Source organism: Protopterus annectens, chromosome 3.part0, assembly GCF_019279795.1.
Source record: "Protopterus annectens isolate FY-2018-M chromosome 3.part0, PAN1.0, whole genome shotgun sequence".
NCBI lineage: Eukaryota > Metazoa > Chordata > Ceratodontiformes > Protopteridae > Protopterus > Protopterus annectens.
The window spans coordinates 245,564,518-245,588,377 of record NC_056731.1 but is presented as its reverse complement, the minus strand read 5'-3'; the positions used below and the strand labels follow the sequence as shown (position 1 = coordinate 245,588,377).

Sequence of the window (23,860 nt, the reverse complement as noted above, 5' to 3'; positions counted from 1 at the left end):
GATGGTTATACTAGTGTTTTAAGAAGGCAAGGACATCTGGCAGAATATGTTTGCGACATCCAGTGAAGAAAGCCGAGGGAACTCCTCTTAGCTTTGGCAATATCTCATTTGAAATAGGGAATGTGAATCTTTACTCTTGACTGCTTTATACATTTTTTTCCAAATTTACACAAATTCAGATCTGTGTAGTAAGAAAGAGCTCATTTGGCTTAGAAGGATAAAAATCTGACTATGACTCAGATGAATTTAGTATGATTAACAGATCAGGTGCCTGGTGGAGGTGGCAGAGGAGGGTGAGGCATGTAGGGACTGTGTCTGCTTGCCTGTCTGTGGGGTGGGGGTGGAGTGTGTCCAAGGCATCCAAAGTGCACAGATTTCCTTGGTAGAGACTGGACAAACGTGCACAATGTACTCATTTTAGGTGACAGGGACATTTGTGGGTTTCTATCTTTTGTGGAATTGAATGATAGTCATGCACTGTCTCCATTCAGCATCCTCCTGGAGGACACTTAGTGGGCATGCACAAGAGATTAAGGACCTAACAGCAACCCCCTCTATGGCTATCTTAATGATGGCTCCTCTTAGTTGTTTTTTTTTCCATGGTAAAGGAGAATGAATGGACAAATTGGTCAAAAGGAGTGCTGATAGTTAGTAAGCAAGTCAATTTTTTAGCCGCTGCATCCTGATAAGCAAGTCCTTTCACTTTCTCCTAGTACCTATAATTGTGTGTGTGCGTGTGTGTGTGTGTCTGTGTGTGCGTGCGTGTGTGTGTGTGCATGCGTGCGTGTGTGTGCGTGTGGAATTAATATATTTTGTTAACCTGGTTGGCTTTGCTAGGCTAACACTTATAGGGGTGACCCAAGAATAAAAGCTGTTATAGTATGAAGAGCAAATATGAAAGGCAGCAGTGAGTGTCAAACACTAAAAGCATGCAGAATAAAACAAATAGGCAGCACATTTACATTATTAAAATATTTTTACATCCTTACTGTACTAGATTATGAAAAAATTGCTTTCAGCTAATTCATTTTGCTCGCTTTGCTCTTATGTATAATTCTGAAGTGGTTAAGTGGGCACATGAAGGTAACCATCTGTACATTTCTTGTCTGCTTTTACATCCTGCTGACTACTTCACCCTTCAGCCCAGCTATGACATTGCTGTCTTTTCTATTGTTTTGTAAGACCCATTACACCTGCTATTTTTCGTGGGTGGAGAAGACTTTTGTCCATAGTTGCCTTGTATGCAAGTTTTTGAGATGAGAATAAATTCACGTTGACAGGATATGTATTTTTAGTGTATTGTCTTAACCCACTAAGTTAATATTGCCAGACAGCTGTGTCCTCCATCATTCTTCCTTACTGTGCTCCATTTCCACCCCTGCATTACTCTGGTTTACTCACTTGTCCTCCCCTGAACTGTGTTGTAGATTTAGTTCTTGTTTCTGCAGGTTTGTTTTCTAAACTGCACTTGAATTTTTATTCTAAATTCTGCGGTGGTGCAGCGGTAGCATTGTTGCCTCACAGCAAGAGGTTCTCACGTTCGATTCTTGGCTGGAGTGCAGGGAGTGCCTTCTGTGTGGAGTCGGCATGTCCTCCCCACGGTTGGGTAGGCATTCGAAAGACATGTGTAAATGGGTGTGCCTCCATTGAAGATTGAACATCGAGCTGGCACCTCGGCGTTCATGAAAATCTACTGCCAATCATTAGTGGACCGGAGTTCCGCTGTGGCGACCCCTAACCGGGAAAAGCCGAAAGACAACAACAGCTTGAATTTTTATTCTGGTGGTGCTCATGGTTACTAGCAGAGAAGCAAAGTGTTTGGCATTTGGCCCTAGAAAAAAATGGATTGGTGCACTCATTCAAAATAGAACTGAATATCCTACATTTTGGATTTAGCCACCCAATGTGTAAAAGTTGCAGCTTCGATACATCCCTGAGCTCCATGAGCACAGAAGACAGCTCAGTGGTCTTTGTCATTTATGACTGCCTTCATTTACCTGTCAGTGTCAGAAACACAGTTCTATTTTCTACAGCAGCTGCATGCTCTTTGTCTCTGAGGTACACAGTATTCGCTATTCTAGACTAAGAAACATGCTGTAACACACATTTTGTAGCTGTAAGTGATAACATATACCTAGTGTCCTTTACAGGCTGGATCATCCAGATTGTGTCAGAAGTACTTTATATAGTTCTAGTCTGCTAATATTTTGCTGATAGCAAGTTTTTATTTATTTATTTTATTTTATTTATTTATTTGCATTTGTTTACCTGGATGGTCCACAGGTCAGAAGTGAGCCCATTTTCAGTAGAGGCCCAGGGTGAAAAGCTACACATTAACAAGCACATACAGTAGAAGAGTCACAGTTGAATACACAAGTTGAGGATAACTGTTGTATACATAAATGTACAGCCATGGCTCTCACTCGTTCAGTTCCACCAGTCACATTGCTGCTTTATAGGTGTGACATTTCTGCTTTGACATCACACTACTCGACTTAGAATGATATTCACATTTTTTCTGCCTGACTTGATTAACAAATTGCCATTCTTTCTATGTAGTACTACACATATCCTGTTGATGGTGTCTGTTTTATTGTATGTTGATTATGGCAGATGAGTTGCATTTACCAGGTGTCTTAAAACAAAACAAAAAGCCGTAACTTGAGACTTTCCTAATCTTGAATAAATACATATGTGTATAGTTGCAAAAACATGGTTTCAGAGCAATGAAGGCACTCCCTTCTTTTTCTGTGTGTAATGCTTCTGTCACATCTGCAGACCCACTGGCTGTTGTGGGAAAGTATTAGTATTTGTCAAGGATGTCATCACCTCATGACAGATTCCTTAGGAATAAACTAAGGTAAACCTAAGTAATTCCTAGAAGTCCAAATCACTCTGATCAAGACTAATTACCACTTCATAGCTCCCTATGGAACACTCTCTGTGCCCCATTTTGAGCATGATAGCTAATGCATTAGTTAAAATTCCCATTAAAACCCAAGCTCTTTCTACTGGGACTTCAACTGTCCATCAGTAAACTGGCAAACTTACACGGCCAATGATCGGCATGCCCAGCTCTTCCTTGATATTATAAATGCTAACTCTTTCAGAAATAGTTAACCATCCAGCTAAGGGCCCCAATATCCTGGATTTAGTCTTCACACACGTGGCCACTTGTTGCATAGTTCCATATGTGTCATCATGTATTGTTAAATCAGATCATTATTTAGTGACATTTTCCTTTAAAACTAGTGGTACTTCCCTTGTAAATAGCTCAGTGTTTATCAACTTCTTAAAAGCAAACCTTCAGTTACATGATTTCTTAAATTCTGCTGTAATCCTCTTTTGAAGCATCCTATTGCTACAGCTGTTACCTATATCTCGGACTTCTACTCTCACTTAAATAGTTAATCATTGTTAGTTTTCTGTATTTTAGTGTACAAATGTCTACCATTGTGTGTTTGAATGATTCGATGTGGTGCTTTTCTCCCCGGGTCTCCGCTGTAAATGGATCTATGTCCAATCGGAACTTCCTGGTAAACAAATGTGAAATAAATAAAGTAAATAAGGTAGTCCTTGTCCACAACAAATACATTGAGAAGTTTAAAAACAAACCCCTCTGGTTGAATGCCTGTATAAAAATTTATATAACAAGAGAAAAAAACTGCTTAATGCTAATAAGAGGTCTCATTCTACCTACCGTAAGAGCACACTTAAGCAAACTAACATTGAGCTTAAGGAACTATAAGGAAGCTCAAAGTTGAGTATGAACTTAAAATAGCCACTAAATCCAAAAATGACTGCAAATCTTGAACTATGTCAGGAATTTAAGAACTGACACCCAGCAGTGTTACAATAACACTGCACTCTCTGACCCAAAGGAAATAGCTAATATCCTAGCTAACAAATTTAGTGCAAATTTTACTCCACCCACAGTTACAGCTGTCCCATGGGTTCCACAGTCCCAACCACCCATTTCAGTTGAAATGGAACAAGTTCTTTCAGCCCTTTCAAAAACTTGGAATACTTTATTCACGGCCCCTGTCAACATAACATTTTGCCTGATTATCAGTGCCAAACATGGCCTTTCTGAACCCCTTCTTAAAAACAGTTTAATCAAAGCCTCTCCACTGGTTACATTTCTGAAGCCTGGAAATCAGATATTGTAATGCCGTTGCACAAGGGTGCCCAGCTGTGAACCCTGGCAACTATCGACCCATTGCTCTCACTAGCCTCATATATAAAGCTATGGAGCACATTATCTCAGACTTAATTAATCTAGGCATTGAAAATCTCTCCACACAGGACCCTCGTCAATTTGGCTGTATCAAAGGAAGGTCCTGCCTCTTTAACCTCATTAATTTTAGTAATTATGCAGTGCATACAGCATGTCTAGACCTGGCCAAGGCCTTTGACACAATTCACCATACAATCAATATTAATATACTTGTAAATCTGAATGTAAATCCTTATACTGTGCAATGGATAGCTAACTGGTTGTTGGTCGAAACCCATGTGTTTAGAGTAGCAGGTGACCCCTCTGAAAGTGAAACAATTTCCAGTAGTGTTATACAGGGTTCAGTTTTGAGCCCTCTCATATTTGGCATACATTTGTCAGACATTCAGATCAGCACTCCTGGCCTGTGGTTAACTAAGTTTGCAAATAACTGTAATTTAGGTGTTGTCATTCGATCTTAACTGAGTTACAATTGCTCCAACGTATCTTTAACCATGTTAACAATTGGTGCAAGGACAATATTCTCAAACTAAATTTAAAAAAAATGTTACATGCATTTTGGTAAATAAACCCATTTCACTTACTGTGTAGGCGATGCAGCCCTCCAATCAGATACAGTTGCAAGGGCTCTGGGTACTCTTGTTAATTCCATGTCATTTGACCATCATGCCTCCACAGTAGTTTGGAAAGCCTTTTATCTGGCCCGTCTAATTTCCAAAGGTATCTGTACTAGCTCTAAAGAAGTTCTTAATTCTGCTTTACTCATATCATGAGACCCATTATTGAATATAATGCACCTTTTGGCATGTAAATATTGTGGGAAGAAATATCTGGGGAATTGTTTGGCTAGGCTTGTATAGGCCCTAGGGCCAATAGCCTAGTACCAACCTATGATACCTATGTATTTATCTAAACATATCACATAATTTGAGAGACCTCGGAGAGATTCATAACTAAAAAGATCAGTAGCCTCAAAAAATCTTGGTTATCAGTAGAGACTGGCAGTTCTTTCTCTGTACTCGAGTTCTTACGGACGTAGGTGTAGCCTTTCATGCAACAAAAGATCAAATCCTGTTTGATTTCCTGTACCTTTCCAGAAGAAGTGGTACAGCAAATGTTTTGTTAAAGGAGCTAAACCTTCAGCAGCAGGAGATAAATAAGACAAGTTGGCATGATAGATTCCTATCCCAAGGTATCCCTTCCTCTGGAACAAACTTCCACTACACATCAGGCAGAGTAGCACCCTTGCCATCTTCAAGGTAAACCTAGACAATTGGATGGTCAGCCTCAAATTCTCTCCTGGTTTATCTTGTTCTGGCCTTCTTGAGGCTAGTGGGGAAATTCTGAAAAGGTGTTTTTTTTTTTGGCTAGGCTTGAAAAGGTCTACAGACTGAATACCTAGGTTCATAGATAAGTACTAGGCACGGTCATTTAAATTTTGATTCAGTTTTTGAATACTGCATTATTTTCTTCTTGGAATGTCCTTGTAGTTATGGTGTGCAATACTATTTTTTTTCTCTCTTTACAGATTTCACCAGAAGCGAGTGTTTGATGTTGTACGGAATATAAATCAGGTGGTAAAACAGAGATCCTTACCTCCATCGCCAATGAACATCCCAGGATCCAATCAGTCTTCAGCACTGAATTCTGTTTCTTCCAGCTGCTTCAGCACCCCGCGATCTAGTTTCTATGGAGGTGATATGAATATTGTGATCGACAATAGGACAAACAGCATCATCTTAGAAACATCTGAATCTGGGTTAGTATATTTTGAAATGTGGACACATCACTAGACAAAAACATATTGTACTCTGTGAAAGAACAGATTCAGTCTTCTGAAATGGGCTAATTGGTAGCAATTTGACACTGCGTTATTGTGCATCTCTGATCAGGTGAAGTTAGTATACAGTTTAAAATCATCTGGGCTGTTTATCTAACTGTACTCAAGGTCATTCAGCCCCTTGTATTCTTGAAGTTGATGGTCTTGCCTCTGCCCTCAGATATATTGCTGCCCATAACCAAAAAGAATATGGTGGCATGTACCATTGAAGTGGACTGATTGTAAAGTATGTATTTTGTGTTAAACAGGTTAGCTGTAGATGAAAGGCAAATTTAGAATTATAGATGTCAGTGAAATGGAATCATCACTGTTTACCATATTTCTAAAACATCCATATTATAGTAGTTTTTTTTTTAATAGTGTAAGACGTCTGATAATATTACTTATTTTTTTTGTGTGTGTGCAAGAACAGCTATGGAATATTATCTTGTTATCTAGTCCCATAGATCTTGTGGTGTGTTATCCTTATTTTTCCCTGTTTTTAAAGTTATTTTAAAATCGTCGGATCACAGGATAGAAAACCTGACCCTAAGGTGTAGGACATTTCCTTTGAGGATCTTAAGAGTTTGCTTAGATGGGTGCAGGTTTCCTGAATGCATCACTCTAATAATGTCTGCTGCTGTCTTTCTCTGGGCAGTCAGCCCAAGTTTTCATTAAGTACACTGTGCTACTGTCCTTGTCACTGTTTGCACATCAGAGCAGCAGATAGTGTCTTTTTCTTGAAATGTGCAGTCTCTGGCCTGTTTCCAGGTGGAACTTCTGCAGCAGGACAACACAGTCACACCTGCATTTGTGTGCAGTTAACTGCTGCGTTTCTGCCCATTGGAAAGCCCTTCCAGGTCCTTCCATAGGCTTGCCCTCACCCCAGTCCTTCACTGCTGCACCTCTCTTTGTGTTACTGAAGAAGTTGGTTTAGTTCTCTAATCCATCAAATGTGTCTGGAACAAATGCACTGAAGAGCATTTGTTTCAGGACTGATGGTTGCACATGCCACATTAGTCACTTTCCTTATCATTCTTCTTTCCACAATGAACTCGTGATTTTTCCCCCTTCAGGTTTGCAGCAGTCCAGTTCATGAGTCTTGGAAAAACTGTAGGGGAATGGGAGTAAGACTATCAGTCATTTTTATGGGGAGGAGGTCCAAGACCTTAGTGATGTCCAGGTGTAGACCACATAAAAGTGGATGTTTTGACAGAGTCCTCTCATCATGAAACTTCTATCGGTTGGTACTCTATCCTGGCAATTGCTATTTTCTAGGAAAGCAACTAGGCTAGTTATAAGGAATCTTTCCGCAACTTTCCCTGTCACTGCTGTTAATCCAGTATATTATTAGAGCATCTGATTTCTTCTTCTCCCTTTATACTTGTTTTTCTTCAGTCTTCGGGTAGTTCTTCACTGTCCAGTGATCTGTTCAAGGTCTGTGTCAGGAATCTACCACTATACCACAAGTCAGGCACAGTGGATAGCCTCTTGGAGGTGCCAGAGAGCATTCCTTTGTTGTTGCAAAGTTTAGGATAAGACCCAGCAGATTAAACCAGGTATATATTGAGGCAAGATTAATGGATCAAGGCTTCCCCCTGCCCACCTTAGTAATACTTGCTAACCTCAACCCTAAGCCTTACCTTAAAAAAATTTTCCATAACACTACCACTAAACAGAACTGACTCAATGCATTCTGAAATTCTCTGCAACACATAAATACACCATTAAAGCTATCCCCTTACCTAACCCTAACCTGCAAACAAATGCACACATTATATCCACATCCCTAATCCTTACTGTAACCCTGACCTGCAAACATTTGCACATATACAGACCCACTTGCCCTTTAACGACAACAAACACATCCAACAGAAGGAGTATGCTACCATTACATGCAACTCTATATGAATTACAGGAGAAGTCATTATTGGGCATATTATGGATGCTGCAAAGAGCATTTCTGGCTGACATCAAAGATTGAAACAATACATAAACTTTAATCCTGCTATGATTTAGGAATGGGGTCCATTCCCGTCATGGTAATAGAAACCCAAAAGACTTGGAGAAATTAAAAAAGAGTATTTGATAAACTAAACGTGTGAACAAATGATCTTGAGTTTAATTTATTTTTATTTATTTATTATTTTACATTTGTTGACCGGGCTAGTCTAGCTGGATACATGTCCATTTTCAGTAGAGGCCCGGGGAGAAAAGCTCCAAAGAAAAGAGGTACATATAAAAAAGCAGAACAAGTAAATATTGTTATTAACATAGGCATATAAAGAAAACAATTGGTTTTACATATTGTTTAAAACAGGTACAAACTTATGTAGATGGTCTGACGTGGTTACATTGTGAACCCTTAAGGATTTGGGTTGGGTAGAGGCTTAGGTGGGCCTGGACATTTGCCGTTAGTCTGGTTTAGAACAAGGGCATAGCCAGTGGGACTTAAGGAATTCTTTGAGGTGTTTTTTGAATTGATGGAGAGAGGTCATGAGTCTTAGGTTGTTTGGGAGGGAATTCCAGGATTTTCCAATGTGATTGGCATAGAGAGCTTCACCTCCCGAGTTGTTAGATTTGATGGTCTGCACTTGTAGACTTTTAGATGATCTGAGGGACATAAGGTTGGAGTAGGGGATAAGTATTTTACTCAGTGAGGGGGTTTTGTCTGGATGGTTGATTATTTTAAATGCCTCAGTGAGTTGATTGAGTTTGAGAATATTGGGCAATTCTAACCATTCCAGTGTCCTTAGGTTTAGGCAGTGATGGGTACAATAGGGCATTCCTGTTATAAATCTGGCTATATGGTTATAAGTTGTAGAGAGTTTATTGAGCTCTCTCTTGTTAAGGAAGGAAAATATCAGGGAGGCGTAAAGGAGTGTGGAGAGGAGGTGGGTGCGAGCGATAGTTAGTTTGGTGTGCGGGGTTAAGAAGTTCTTTATTCTTTACATGGACCCGAGTTTCTTGTTTACCGACTTAATGGTCAGGCTAACGTGTGTATCAAATTTAAGCTTGTGGTCAATGGTCACTCCTAGTAGTTTGGTGTGGGAGACAGGTTCGATAATGGTCCCATTGGTGGAGGACACATGGAAGGTTGGGTTATTGGTATTAGGAGGTTCTTTTCCTTGGGAGGTAGTTGGAGTGGGGAAAAATAGAAGTAACTTGGTTTTGGTTGGGTTAAGTAAGAGTTTTAATTCCGAGAACCATTTTTCGACTATGGTAAAGCAGTTTTGGGTTGTAACTTGAGTTTGGCGAGAGAGACGTCAGAGCAGATCAAGGTGGAGTCATCTGCATATTGAATGCAGGTGGCTTTGGGAATGATTGAGTGAAGACCATTTATAAAGACAGAAAAGAGAAGGGGACCGAGAATAGAGCCTTGGGGAACACCGATATTATTGGGGAGTAGGTCTGATGGCCTGTTTTGCCACTGAACAGCCTGTTTTCTACAAGGGAGGTAGGCGTCAAACCAACTTATGGTTGATTTGCTAAGATGAAAGGTTTCCAGTGTATGGAGCAACTGCTGGTGATTGACTATGTCGAAGGCTTTCGATAGGTCAAGAAAGAGAGCGGAGGATATTAATTTATTATTGCGGTTGTAGTTGACTGAGTCAACAAAGGAGAGGAGAGCTGTGGTTGTGCTATGATGGGGGTGAAAACCATGCTGGGTGTTAAGACAGGAGGCTGTTACGGGTAAGATGGCTAATGAGTTGTTTGTGAACACAGCGTTCCATGATTTTGGCTAGTGGAGACAGTATAGCTATGGGTCTATAGTTAGATGTGTCCGTGGAGGACCCTCCTTTATGGAGAGGGATGATATAAGAGATTTTCCAGATTGAGGGAATGGAAGCTTCAGTAATGGTTCGGTTGATCAAGATTGAAATGGGATAGGCTATGGCATCAGATGCTATTTGTAAGTATTTGGCTGGGAGTAGGTCAGCCGCTAGGTTGGTTGGTTTGAGTTTTTTCAAGAGAGTACGTATATAGGAGGTGGATGTTGGTTGTAGGTTAAAGGAGGGTTGAGTTGGGTCTTTAGTTAAGGTTACAGGCGAGGGAGAAGAAGTAAGCTGACTGGCGAGGGACTGGATGGTCTCGGTAAAAAGAGTTAAAAGTGTTGGCTATTTCTCCTGGATCTTTACCCATGAGTTTCTCAGGGGTGGGGGTGGTAGATTTACCTGGATGAAGGAGGTTATTGAATCCAGCCCAGAATTTTTTAGGGTTATGCTGGTGTTTATCTTGGAGGTGACAGAAATATTGTTTTTTATCTGACGTAACGGCTGCTTTGGTTGAGTTTCTAAGCTGTAGAAACTTGGTGCGATCTAGGGGGGGTTTTGTAGCTCTCCATTTGTTCCAGGCCTGGTCTCTGAGTTTAATTTTGGTTTTAGTATCTTTTGTTAGCCAAGGTGCGATTCGTTCCTTAGCTCTAGTAAGTCGCTTTGGGGCGTGAGAGTCAAGTATCTTGAGGAATGTGTCATTAAAGTATGACACACTCTCATCTAAGGGTAGAGTTTTTAGGATGGACCAATTACATGCTTTAAGGTCTGCAAGAAATTGGTCTGGGACAAATTTCTTACTATTTCTAACTAGTCTGGTTAGGGGGGGTTTGTAGGCGGACATTTATGTTTTATAATAAAGGTAATAAGGTGGTCACTAAGGTCATTGGGAAGGGTCCCTGTGGTATAGTTATTTGTGCCCTTGTTAGTAAGAATCCAGTCAATGATGCTCTCTTTTTGTTGAGCATTTCCAATTCTAGTGGGAGATAGAATATTTTGGGAGAAACCATGTAGGTTGATGGGGAGAGGATTTGAGTGTACGGAGTAGAGGGACCAGTCAATGTTAACGTCCCCTAGTACTATGGTTTCTTGGGGATAGTTGGTGGCAAACCAGCTAAGAGTTTGTTCTAGGTTTTCTACATTTTTGCCTGGTGGTAAATAAATTACTATAAGATTGATACTTTTTTGGCTGTTTAGGCATAGCTTTAGGGCAATCAGTTCTAGGTTAGAGACTTTGGGAGGTTGGAGTGGATTCATTATGATGTTCTTGAACATGACAGCTATTCCCCCACCCTTTCTAGTTGTCCGATCGGCCCTAAGGATGTTATACTTAGGTGGCATAATTTCTTCATCCTTTGTACTAGGTTTGAGCCATGTTTCCGATAGACACATGATGTCAGGGGAATGGGTTGCAAGCATAGCATGCAAGTTGTGAACCTTATTATTGATACTTCTTAGATTGAGGTGGAGCATAAGGAGGGAGCCCGTAGGGCTTCCGGCTGCTTTCAGGGAGTTGGGGCCTGGGTCAGTGTTAGGACCTGGGTTGGGGTGGATGTCGCCATCTTTTGTGATGGATTTTTTCAAGTGATCTAGTAGTTTTTGGAGTTTAATAAGTAATTTAAGATTGGCCTTTGTTATGGCTGCTTTGGGGTGGCAGAGGGTAGGATGTGTTCTCTTGGAAATCGGGTTATTTGCAGGGTAGTGAGAGGGAGGGATGAGATTGGAGGGGTTGTAGGAATGTAGGGAGGTGTGATCACTGGGGAGGTAGGCTCCTGATAGGGCTGGAGTTTCATATCTTGTTAGAAGATAAGGTATAAGAAGGAGTAGTGCTATGAAGGGGAGGATAGCATAAGAGTTTCTATCCATGGTGTGAAGAGAGGTTGGTGGGTGTAAAGGACTAGGGGAATTTCCTTGGTAGAATGGGTGGGTAGAAAGTGGGAGGGGGAGTGCAGAGTGTTAATGGAGAGAGGTTAGTGGGTGGGCGGACAAGGAGAGTAACCTTAGTGGTATAGACAGACAGAAAAATGGGAGGGAGAAGTGTCAGAGTGAGGGACAGTTGTGATTGGTTGGTGATAAGGGGGATGGGCTGGATGACCTAATAAATGTAGAGGTAGTGGGGGCGGGTGGGATAAGGGGGCAGGGTGGAGCACAGAGCGAGCCCGAGCGTAGCGGAGCGGGGACTACACCACAAGGAGTTTTCCTGGGTCTTAAAGGTAACCGTCTTTATTGTCAGCTTGCCGTTTTTGCTGGACATAGAATTACCAGTAAGATATATAGCCTGATTTTTTAGAGCTGGTACTGTCTGATTCCTGCCAATGGAACGCTAACAGACAAAACACTTTTAGTTAGGAAGAATATTTTACCCTGAGTCACTTTGGGTGTTTTACACTTGATTTTGAGGTATTATTTGGAGACTGGTCTGTGCATTCGCACTGGGAGGGAGTCCTTCAAATCAGCGACGATACCCTGGGTGCCACGCGGTGAGCAGCTAGCATAGGGGGCTATCTAAGGTGAGATAAGGGAGAGAGACAGTGGCTTTAGTATCACAGTAAAAGGTTTCCTAAGGTTAGTGAGATTCAGACATTGCCATTGCCAGAGTCTTAACACGGTTAGGCCTACCGCGAATGTCTCGGTTTCGGCTGAAACCGAGGCCTTGGTTCTACCTTCTGCCGAAATCATACCTCCGACAACCAAGGCCAGAGAGGTCCCGGCTGAGTCAGCTACAGAGGTCCCGGCTGAGTCAGCTACAGAAATCCCTACCGAAGAAGCAAGTGCACAAGAATTGTCCGACACCATTCCTTTGGACATTTCCACTCCTGCACGTGGGGCAGCTAGGCCCCCTGCTTCTATGTCTATTAAGGCTTTCTCCAGGGCTAAAGCAGCTAAAATTACAAAAGCTTTACCTGCAAAATCAACTTCTCAGAGACCTTCCTCAAGTTCCCAGATTCTCAGTCTTGCTGAGGACCTTATATCTCTGATTAGGGGTTCCCAACCTCACCCAGACAGGGCCTCCCAACCTCCTCCTGACAAAAGGCCCAGGACTGAACCCCCTGAACCTCTCTCCTCTGACTACTCCTCGGATGGATCTGATGCGTCAGACCATCAGGAAGGGCCATACTCACCTTATGAGGATTCAGATGCAGAAGACTCTATCCCTTCTGCTTCCCCTCCAGAGGAATTTTCCTTTGGGGAAACTTTACACTCTATGAGGGAACACTTTCAATGGCAGGGTCAGGATTTCTCTGATTCTAGAAAAAGACTAAGGACTTTCTTACATTTGCCACAACATAGGCCTTTAGCATTACCACCTGTGCTAACTGTAGTTGATGATGCATTTAATGATGTCAACTCTGCCCCTGATTCACTTCCCCCGGCCCCTGCCAAACCTGACAGATACTACAGGGTTCCGGATTCCCACTTCCACTTGTATAAAGCCCATGCTGCAGACCCAGAAACCATTTCCCAGGGCCCGAAGGGTGTTGCAGCTGCCACTGCCAAAAACCCACTACCCTCTGAAAAGGGAGTCAAGAGCATTAGAGAGATGGGGAAAAAGGGTTTATACATCTGCTACTCTTTCTGCCAGGGCTTTAAACTGTCAATTCCATATGATACAGTACCAGGAATATTTGTTAGATCAGCTGAATAAAAAGCTTTCTTCTCCTGAACCTTTAGACCGTAAGGCCCTTCAGGATTTGGTACACAACTCTCAGCAGGTCAGTAATCATTTCTTAAAATGTGGCTATGATGCACTGGAAGCTTCATTTAGATCAGCTATGACTGGGGCAGTAATTCAAAGACATGCCTGGCTAAAAGAGCAATCCTTGCCGGACCATGTCAAGGCTAAACTCCTAGATGCTCCAATGGAGAAACAAAGTTTATTTGGCTCCCCTGCACAGGAGATTCTAAAGAAAGTGGAAGAAAAAGCAAAATCTGTGCAAACAGTTAAGGATTTTCTGCAGGTCCAACCTCCGAGGTTCAGCAGAAACTGGCCTTCAAAGAATTGGTCCTTTCCAGACACCTCCAAAGCACAGAAGGGCAGGAATAGACGCCCAAGAGGCAGAGGTCAATCAAAGGGTGCCTACAGGGGTCATCAGTGGCAACCTGCCAACCAGAGGAGTACTGCCACAGCTGCAACTGCAACCACTTCCACCGGACAAACACAATGACTTGACTCTGATTCCGCCTACAAGGGAACAACTGGAAGCCCCCTTGGGCAGAAAATTGGCTTTATTCTCAAAAAAACTGGCATTGCATTACAAAAGGCAAATGGACATTGCAAACAATAGACAAAGGATACAGGTTTCATTTCCACACTTTACCAAGAAGGAGCGGAATGCCAAACCTTCCACCAAACCAGAAGCCAGAGGCTTTCAGACAAATCAACAATTTACTTCAGATGAAAGCAATAGAAAGGGTACCATCTATGGAACAAGGCCAAGGGTTTTACTCCAGACTATTCCTTGTACCAAGAAAAGAAACCCAATGGAGGCCTATTCTCGACTTGTCCGCACTAAACACATATCTCATTGTGCCAGAATTCAAAATGCTGACCCTACAGCAACTTCTTCCCATGTTGGGCAAGGAGTCTTGGCTGGTGACTCTAGATCTCAAGGAGGCATACCTGCACGTCCCTATACGACCAGATTGCAGAAGACACCTCAGATTTCTTGCAGGATCAGAGCATTATCAATTCTCAGCATTGCCCTTTGGCGTATCTACTGCGCCCAGAGTATTCACGAAATGCCTGGCATCAGTAATTGCACATTGCAGGCTTCAGGGAATTCAAATCTACCCATACCTGGACTACTGCCTAATACAAGCGGATAACAGGACAAGACTAATAAAGGATTTGGCGTATGTCATACACCTGTTACAGGCCTTGGGATACACAGTCAACATCCAGAAGTCAAGACTAGTGCCATCCCAAAGGATAACGTTTTTGGGTGCGGATCTGGACACAATAACTCAGATGGCTTTTCTCACAGAAGAAAAACAAAAGCAACTCTCAGTCTACTTCATGGCTTTGACAAGACAAACTCAGCTCACTGCAAGGAAAGTCCTGCAGGCCCTGGGTTACATGGCATCTTGCATAATCTTGATCCCACATGCCAGGCTGCATATGAGGAAATTACAATGGTACCTAAGGAATGTATGGTCTCAACACAGGCACAGTCTAGAAACCATGATTCCAGTCATTCCATGCCTGAAAAAGGAATTCCTGTGGTGGGCTCAGGCCTGCCAGTCCAACAGAGGGTTGCCTTTCAACAAACCACAACCAAGGCAGACCATCACCATGGACGCCTCAGACCTAGGATGGGGAGCACACATGGAAGACAAGTGCATCCAAGGCCTATGGACTCAAGACCAGCTGAATTTGCACATAAACCTAAAGGAGATGCTGGCAGTGAAGCATGCAATCGAGGCATTCAAATCATTCCTCCAGCAAGGTCATCTGCTGATAAGGACAGACAATACCACAGTCATGTGGTACATAAACAAACAGGGAGGCACGCATTCCTACCCTCTATGCCGGATGGCAATGGATCTGTGGAACCTAGGCCTGAATCTCAATATCCAGCTGCAGGCCACATTCGTACCAGGAAAAGAGAATTCACTAGCAGACAGCTTAAGCAGAACTACCACGGATGCTCATGAATGGATGCTGCATCCAGACATCTTCAAAATCATAACAAACAAATGGGAAATGCCAGAGATAGACCTGTTCGCCTCCCCACTCAACAACCAACTGAGGAAATTCTGCTCAAGAGTATACCACCCACAAGCCTGGAAGGTGGACTCCCTCTCTTTCAACTGGAATGCCCTAACAGTGTATGCTTTTCCACCACTATCATTGATGTACAGAGTACTACTGAAGATCAGAGAGGAACAGCCAAAGGTGATACCGATAGCTCCAGACTGGCCAAGGCAGCACTGGTATCCACTACTGAGAAACATGTCTCCGACGAACTCATGGCCTCTACCCATATGGCCTCTACTTCTAACGCAGAACAACTTCAAGACCCTGCATCCAAACTTGAAAACACTGCAGCTGACTGCCTGGAAAATTTCCTAAAACAAAACCAAACTGTTTTATCTCAGAGGGTCAGGGACATAATTCTGGAGGCTCGTAGACCCTCCACAAGAAAGACATACTCAGCTAAATGGAAGAGATTCCTCATTTGGAGCACTTCAAAGGGTACAAATGTCACACTGGCAAACCTAGCACACATCCTAGAATACTTAGCAGAACTGTTCCACAATGGCCTGTCCTATTCCTCCATTAAGATTCATGCTTCAGCAATTTCAGCAGAATACAACATGGATCCTCCTATCTTCTCTCACCCTCTCCTCAGACAATTTTTAAGAGGGATCAAAAATGTAAAACCTCCAAGGAAACCCCCTCTGCCTGCATGGGATCTCAATTTTGTGCTGGAAAAATTAACACTACCCCCTTTTGAACCAGCAGCATCAGCAGACTTACAGTTCTTATCTTGGAAAACTGCTTTCCTTCTAGCAATCACTTCAGCAAGAAGATTATCCGAGTTACAGGCACTAATGGCAGTGCAGCCTTTCCTTATTTTTCACAAGGATAGAGTGTCTCTGGGAACCAATCCTACTTTCATGCCAAAGGTGGTATCCAGAGTATCCTTGAACCAAGCTATTCATTTGCCTACGTTCTTCCCTAACCCACAGAACAGGGGGGGAAAACTACTGCACACCTTGGATGTACACAGACAACTACGCTACTATCTGGACAGAACTAAAACCAGCAGAAAAACTGACCAACTTCTGGTAGCATATGCAACTGGAGTGCAAGGAAAAGCAATTTCCAAACGGACAATCTCTAAATGGATAGGAAATTGCATTCGTTTCTGCTACTCTTTTCATGGAAAGACAGCTCCTGAAAATATCAGGCCTCACTCCACAAGAGCCACAGCCACTACTACAGCTTTCCTACGAGGGGTGGCTACCAAGGACATTTTAGAAGCTGCTACTTGGAGCTCCGTGCATACATTTGCCAAGCATTACAATCTACCTTTATACTCCAGATCCCGAGCAGGTTTTGCAACTGCAGTTTTACAGGGGATCTTAACTACACCATCCTTATCTTAGTACCTCCTCCCCCAGTTTGGCTATGGTATTCTACTCATATGTTATGACTGCCGATGCATCCTTGAAGGACATAGTACAGTTTTGTACCTACCATAAATGTAGATGTCCGATAGGTATGCATCTGCAGTCAGGATTACCCACCCGCCTTCCCCTCTGTGGTATTCCTAGGGTGCTTACCCCTCTTTCAGCTAGCTGGGGGAATCTATTATGGTGTATTTGTTTGTATGTATATCTGTATATATATATATATATATATATATATATATATATATATATATATATATATATATATTGTTTTATTCTGTTTGGAATTTTCAACTTTTATCCAAATTTAGCCTTCCTAGAGGGCACCTGGCATCTGGGGCAAGAAACACTGAGGAAAATGGCGTTGGCTGATGCCTTTATACCCCAGCAGCTCTGACGTCGGGGAAGATTCGACATCAGCCGAGGCCAGACCCAGACTTTGGAATCCGGCCGACCGAAGGGCTGCCTGAGGCAGGACAACCCATATGTTGACTGCAGATGCATACCTATCGGACATCTACATTTATGGTAGGTACAAAACTGTACTTTCATGTTGCTCCCTTCACTTTCTTTTGTCGTCCCACTTCCAAATGAAGTGGTAGCCCTTGTCATGTAGGAAGCATGGAAGGAACCTGAAATCATGGTACCTTGCCTAGAAAAAACAAGATGCCGTGGACCCCTTAGGACTACAACTGTTATGTGCAGAGTTCTTTAGGGGACTCTCCAGTCACTGAATAGGCCTTGTGGCAAAAAATGGCTTCTTCTTTATAGACTACAACTGTTATGTGCAGAGTTCTTTAGGGGACTCTCCAGTCACTGAATAGGCCTTGTGGCAAAAAATGGCTTCTTCTTCATAGAACCCTGCAGTCAGTCCTCAAAGAAAAAAAATTGAAGGCTATGGACTACTTTGGAAAGCAAGTCCTTCTGTCCTCCAGCTTTTTTTCCTCCCTTTTTTTTTTTTAAATACCTTTATTAAATTGTCTGTTAATACAGAAAGAAATCTACATTGACAGAAAAGGAAACGAACCATATTAACATTTTTTTTCCATTTACAAAAATACATCACATCCTCTCCTCGTAGCTGTCATCAGTCCAATATTACATAAATTGTTGAATTCCTGCCTTCCCTTAAACCTCACTTTTTCTGAACATTTTTCTGCATGTATTCTTCCCACACCTTCCATTTATTTCTGTGTAATTGCTCCTTCCCGTTTCTAAAAATTCTCAGTTTTTTTTTCTGTCATAAAATTCAGTACTTTAAATACAATTGATTTAGACTTTGATTTCCATTTTCTAGTGATTCTTTTATGGAAGCCAACAGAATTAAACTTAACAAAGCCTTACTTTGTTTATGCAACTCATATCCTGTGTCCCAGCTCAAAAGAATAATTTCCTTAGTTACAACTATTTTCTCACCCAATATTTCTGACGGGTACTCTGTAGGGAATTTTTAAAATGTGTCAACTCCTTACACTGCCATAATGTACGTTACCTCTTTCATTCCCATCGCACCTCCAACATTTGCTATCTACCTGAAGAAACAAATTTGTTGAATTCTGCTTGGGGAATAAAATTTCCATACAAACACTTCCATGCTAAGATCCTAAACCTTCTGGACTTTGTTATATAGTTGGGAGCCATACTTCTGTCCACCACCTTTGTTTGAGACTGCTTAGCTATAAGGTACGCATGTCAAGATTCGAGTTTACCATTTTTAATGAGATGTTTCAGATGCTGAAAAACATATCTAACAGAGCTTATGAAGCAGCTGTCTTCTTGGGTGCCCACATTTAATTTCAGCAGGCAACTTTTCCACAATTCATTAGATGGAGCAGCAAGGGCAGCTGGTTCCAGAGTAACTCTATGCAATCACACCTTGGCTATGTCTTACAGACTTTATGTAGAATTCCATGACAACTTTCCTTAATGCCTTTAAAATTGTTCTGATTTATTTGGACATGTGGTTTAAAAAATAGCTGGAGCAAAGTGAAAAGAAGGGAAAGAACCTTGCAGCTATTGGTGTCAAGTTTATGAATTCACTTTGTTCCTTTTCTAAGGTGTAGCAGAATGTGTTCAGCTGCACAGATGAGGTTCAGCTGCAGCCAGCAGCAGCAACGTCAACAGCCTTGAAAGATCTACTGCAGATTCTGTGGTGGTTCCCATGGCAATTGGCAGCCTAATGGTAAAAATTCCTGTCTGATTGAGGGAGACTGCAACCCCATTCCAGAGGGACAGCAGTAAGCTCCCACAGACATTTCTCCACACCAGAAGCAGTTGAGAGTTGTCTGTCTCTACATCTTTCAGTGTGGGAGGCCATTACGCCCCATAGGTCGATATGGGATATAATACCTAGAGGCTTTATACTTCTCCTCCCCACCTCAGCTGCACTCCTTCTCTTTGCAACAGCCTACCCTATCTGAAGAGGGCGATAGTAAAATGAGGTCTTGAACCTTGTAGTGCAAAAGAGTTATCTCAGAGGTCCTACCAGAACAGAGTGGGTCTGGATATTGCTCCATGTTTTTTTTCTTAGTGCCAGTGTAGACCAAAAGCCCTCAGGCCCAGTCTAGACTCATGTAGCTTCAGCTGGTTCATAACAAAAACAAAGGTTCTTGATGGTCACAGTGCAGTCAGTTTTTTCCTTGCTTATCACAAGGAATTTGTATGTACCCTTTGGACCTCCTTGAGGCATAGTTGCACATAAAGATGACTAAGGAGTTAATTAGGTTCCTCCTCTAATTTCTTGTGGGAAGCAGCAATTAGAATTTTTGGGTTCTTTCCTTTGGACTATTCTCTGCCCCTAGGGTATTTTCAACATCTATGACTGGTTGCAACGAATCAGGACTGCAATGGGTTAAGCTGTTTCCCTGTCCAGATGAGTGACATCTGTGTCTCTGAGGCTTATAGAAGCCAATAGCCACTAGGGATTCTTTACTGAAGCAGTTCTTGAGGATCACAGTAAACCTCACCAAGTCACAGATGTAGCACATGCAAGTGATAAGGTTTTAGGTTGTTCTCTGGCCACCCTTCTTTGCAATGCTAGCCTGGTATTCAAGATTCCAAATTCATGAACAGTGTCTGAGGCCATGTGCCTCAGATCTTTGGGGCTAAGTTGTTCATGATGTTTTCAATATTGTTTCCAAGGTACTGTATTAGTCCTCTGGTGGACTGTACAGATTTCATGGAGTTAGTGCTTTACTTAGTGTTTGATCAAGTCAGATTACCCAAGGCATGCATAAGATACCTGACACTTTGGCTTGTTAACTCCCTATCTGTATACAACCGTTTCCAAATTCCCAACCCTCGAGTGTCTGTCACCATGGGCACCTCAGCCCTAGTGTGGAAGATAATTCTCATAGGGTGATGTGTTAGAAGCTTAGTCATAGATGAGACCAGTCTGCACATTGGCATCCTAGAAATGATGCAGTTTTCATCCATCAGGCCTTTCAAGATTCCCTTCCTCAATAGGTGATCAGAGGTAGTTGCTTTGTACTGCAACAACATGGCAAGATGCTGAAGTATCAACCAGCAAGGGCAGTACACTTCCTAACAATTTGTCAAGAGGGTGATGAGGGTACAGAAATATGCTATGTTCTTAGATAACTTTTTAGTTGCTGCAGGCATCCATAGAGAAGCCACCACCTTAGCAGATGGCTGCTGATGCCACACCAAGTGTCCTGTTAGCTGGATGGAGACAGAAGCTGTTTTCCACTGATGAGGGAACTTCTGTTACAACCTCCATCAATGCCAAGTGCAGGGATTACTTTTATTTGATTCCTTTTCTGACGTAGTGGCCCAGAAATGCTCTGGTCAATCAGTGGCCTTCAGTTCTCTTGCATACCTTTACCCTCATTACCAAATTTATGTAAAAAGCAAACATAGGCTAGGCCAAGGTTATTCTCATAGCCCCATTTCAGCCTTGATAAGTTTATTTACGTATTGCTGTGACCTCACTTTGTTAAAGTCTCACAGGCAGAGGCCTTTCAGGACCATACTTGGCTATTCATCTGTCCAGCAAGCTTTACCCAGACCTTCATGCCCTAAGTTTAACCTTTTGGTTTCTTTAGTTCCACTGATGACCAGGGACACGGTTTACCTTGAAAAGGTCATCCATATCCTTTTTATCTGCCCAGAAACTCAATACGAGAGAAGTATGCAAAAGTAAATAGACTTGTTATTGAGTTTGAACTTTAGAGAAGGGATTTTATCCCTTTTCAGCTCCAGTTCCTGTGGTACTTGATGGCTTGGCTCAAGTCATTGATACAGGCCTGTGCTGTTCTTCCAAAAAGGTCATGTGTCAGCTGTTGCCATTTTCCACCAGAGGCTTCAGAATTTTTTGCTGACTTCACTTAAGATTTGTGAGTGATTTCCAAGGGTGTTTTCTTTTTGAGAGAGCCTGTTCCTCTCTGGGATGCATATTTTATCATGGAAAAACTTCTTAGACTCTTTGAACTAATCTCTAGGAAAGAGCTAAAATTCATATCCTGAAAAGCCATCCTTTTAATGACAATTACCTCAGCAAGTAGACTTTCTGAACAATACAGTGGTCTGTTTTCATAGACATTGTAATCTAGTCTTTCAAAAAGATAAGGATAGTCCTTCGGGCAGACTCAACTATCTTGCCAAAGGTAGTTACCACAACTAATCTTAACCTGTCTGTAATCAAGTACTTTATCCAAATTCATCCAGTAAAGGAGAGAACATATTGCATTGTATGGGTCCATTTAGACAGCACTGTTTTTATCTAAACCAAATAAAAATTTTCAGAAAGATTGAAAATCATTTATGCCTTATGCGGCTGATAAAATAAGCAAGATTTACAAAACCTACTTAGCAATGTGATTATCTGAACACATTAAATATTGTTATGCAAGCTATGGAAAGCTGTTAACAGTATAACCCGCAGCTCATGCTGAAAGAGCTAGTGATATGGCACAGGCTTTTTTACTTGTATGCCTGTTCCCTCTGTACTGTCAACAATCAAACTCTTCTCCTGTGGGTCTTTGGCCCTTTCACTGTCAGAGGACCCTACCTGCACCCATTCAAAAGCTGATCGGGTGGAGCTATCATCCAGGTAGTCCTGGAGGAGTTTCTGCCCATGGCAGAGCTTGTACATTTGTCCAGTTGCCATGAGATAGTAATGGAAGTTTATTTATTCATAGGCCAAGGGACTACTCGACAACAGTCCTATGTTGCATCTCTCCATTATTTAATATCTTAATCCTACCACTTAAGGCTCATATTAGCAACCGTGTCAATGCAGGGATCTCATGTACCTGTTTAGGACACGCATGCATGTCCATGCAAATCTGCAAGGCTACCTTTATTGGTTTTGGAATATCAAGCTCATATCGTCCCCTTAATGGCCCTTGTCTATTATGCAAGCCTGCACTTACATGGATGCATTTGTGTCTGCCAGGAAACCACCAGTCTCTCCACCTAGGGTGGCCAAGCCATATGTTGTTTTCTCAACCACCCCACCCAGCTGTTACAGTGCCTGAGCCACTAGTCAAACTCAAGTTTATCCAGGGCACAGTTACTGTTTGTATTCTGCTGCATAGAGCTTGGGTACACATCACAGTCTTTTTTTCAAAAATGTTTCCATAGACAAATGTGTTGCTCTGCCTTGGGTATATCCGAATACATTTTCAATGCATTACAAGCTGGATGTTGTCTCTCAAGATCTTCCTTCAGATCCACAGTTGTTTGGGAATTCTTTCATGATGCTACCCAAGAGGGTATGCTGATGGCTCTGTACTTGTGGTTAGGAGGGTGAACACAAACCTGGTTGGATTTCAAAATTATGTGCTTTACCATAAGGATAGATCTCCATAGTCATGGTTCATCCTCTTCATATCCCTGTTTACCTTTCTTAGACCAGACAGAGGTAGGTTCTTCCTTAGGTGTTGTATATGCACTGGATCCTTATGTTTTCATTATGGACAGCCTACTAGAAATCTGGAGGGTGAAGGTAGAGAGCAGAGATTGTGAGTAGAGAAGTTAAAATGAGGGAAAGTTTGGACTGGTGTCAGTCAGACTGAGCTGATGGTTCAAGTCCTAGTTGGTGAAGAGGATGTACCAAGACCATGCAGATCTATCATTATGGTAAATATTTAGTTTTTGAATTAAGCCATACATTCATCAGACATACTTTACTGAGTGGGAGAGGTTCTTCACCTGGTTGGAAAAGTATCCTTTGTCACCTCATTCACCGGGTGTGCAGGTAATATTTAATCTGCTTTAAGCATATTATTGATACAAGTCTGTTATCCTGCGATCGTAATGCGTGTTCCCACCATTCTCTGCATTAGTCTTCTGGGTGGTGGAACTGAAGGACAAAACAGATTTTGTCTAGCTCCTTAGGTAAGATCTGCCATCTTTGTCCATGTTTGAAGAACATTTCTTTTGGCTGAGACTTGATTGAAAGGATTGACCATCCTTCATTCTGGCTAGACAGTTTGGCAGGGATGAAGTTCCTCAGTTGGAAGTCGCTGCTGTTGGTGGCTATTATATCCACCCCAAAATATGTGAGCCATCTGGGACTTCAGTTTTAGGAAACCTTGCGTGTTCTCTTACAGAGATCTTGCATTCCACAGGTATTCCTCGGGATCAGACTGCATTCCTGTTGAAAGTGGTTCCAGAGCTGATCCTTCAGTAGTCCATTCATCACTATAACGTGGACTTTGCATTGCCAGATTTTTTTTACCTAACAAGAGTACATTACTCCAGGAAGGCTGGCCAGTTGTTCATCATATTTGCTGTCAATAATGAAGGCTTAGCTGTGGCTAAGCAGACTTTATCCAAATGGATTGCTTATCTTTTCTCCATCAAGCAGCTAGCTGTACTTTGGCAGTGTTGTCAGACGGCCTCCGTCACTGCTGTGAGATTTGCTATTAA

General features: G+C 42.1%; 1 protein-coding gene across 8 annotated transcripts in view; it reads left to right on the top strand.

Moving 5' to 3' along the window:
• The window catches only part of TRAK1 (trafficking kinesin protein 1), a 969,724-nt gene that overhangs the window by 643,028 nt on the left and 302,836 nt on the right, over nucleotides 1–23,860 (top strand). For all 8 annotated transcript variants that reach the window (XM_044064726.1, XM_044064729.1, XM_044064725.1 and 5 more), the window contains exon 11: nucleotides 5,766–5,996. In XM_044064726.1, the coding sequence (XP_043920661.1) occupies nucleotides 5,766–5,996 (231 nt within the window). The remainder of the gene's footprint in view (nucleotides 1–5,765; nucleotides 5,997–23,860) is intronic.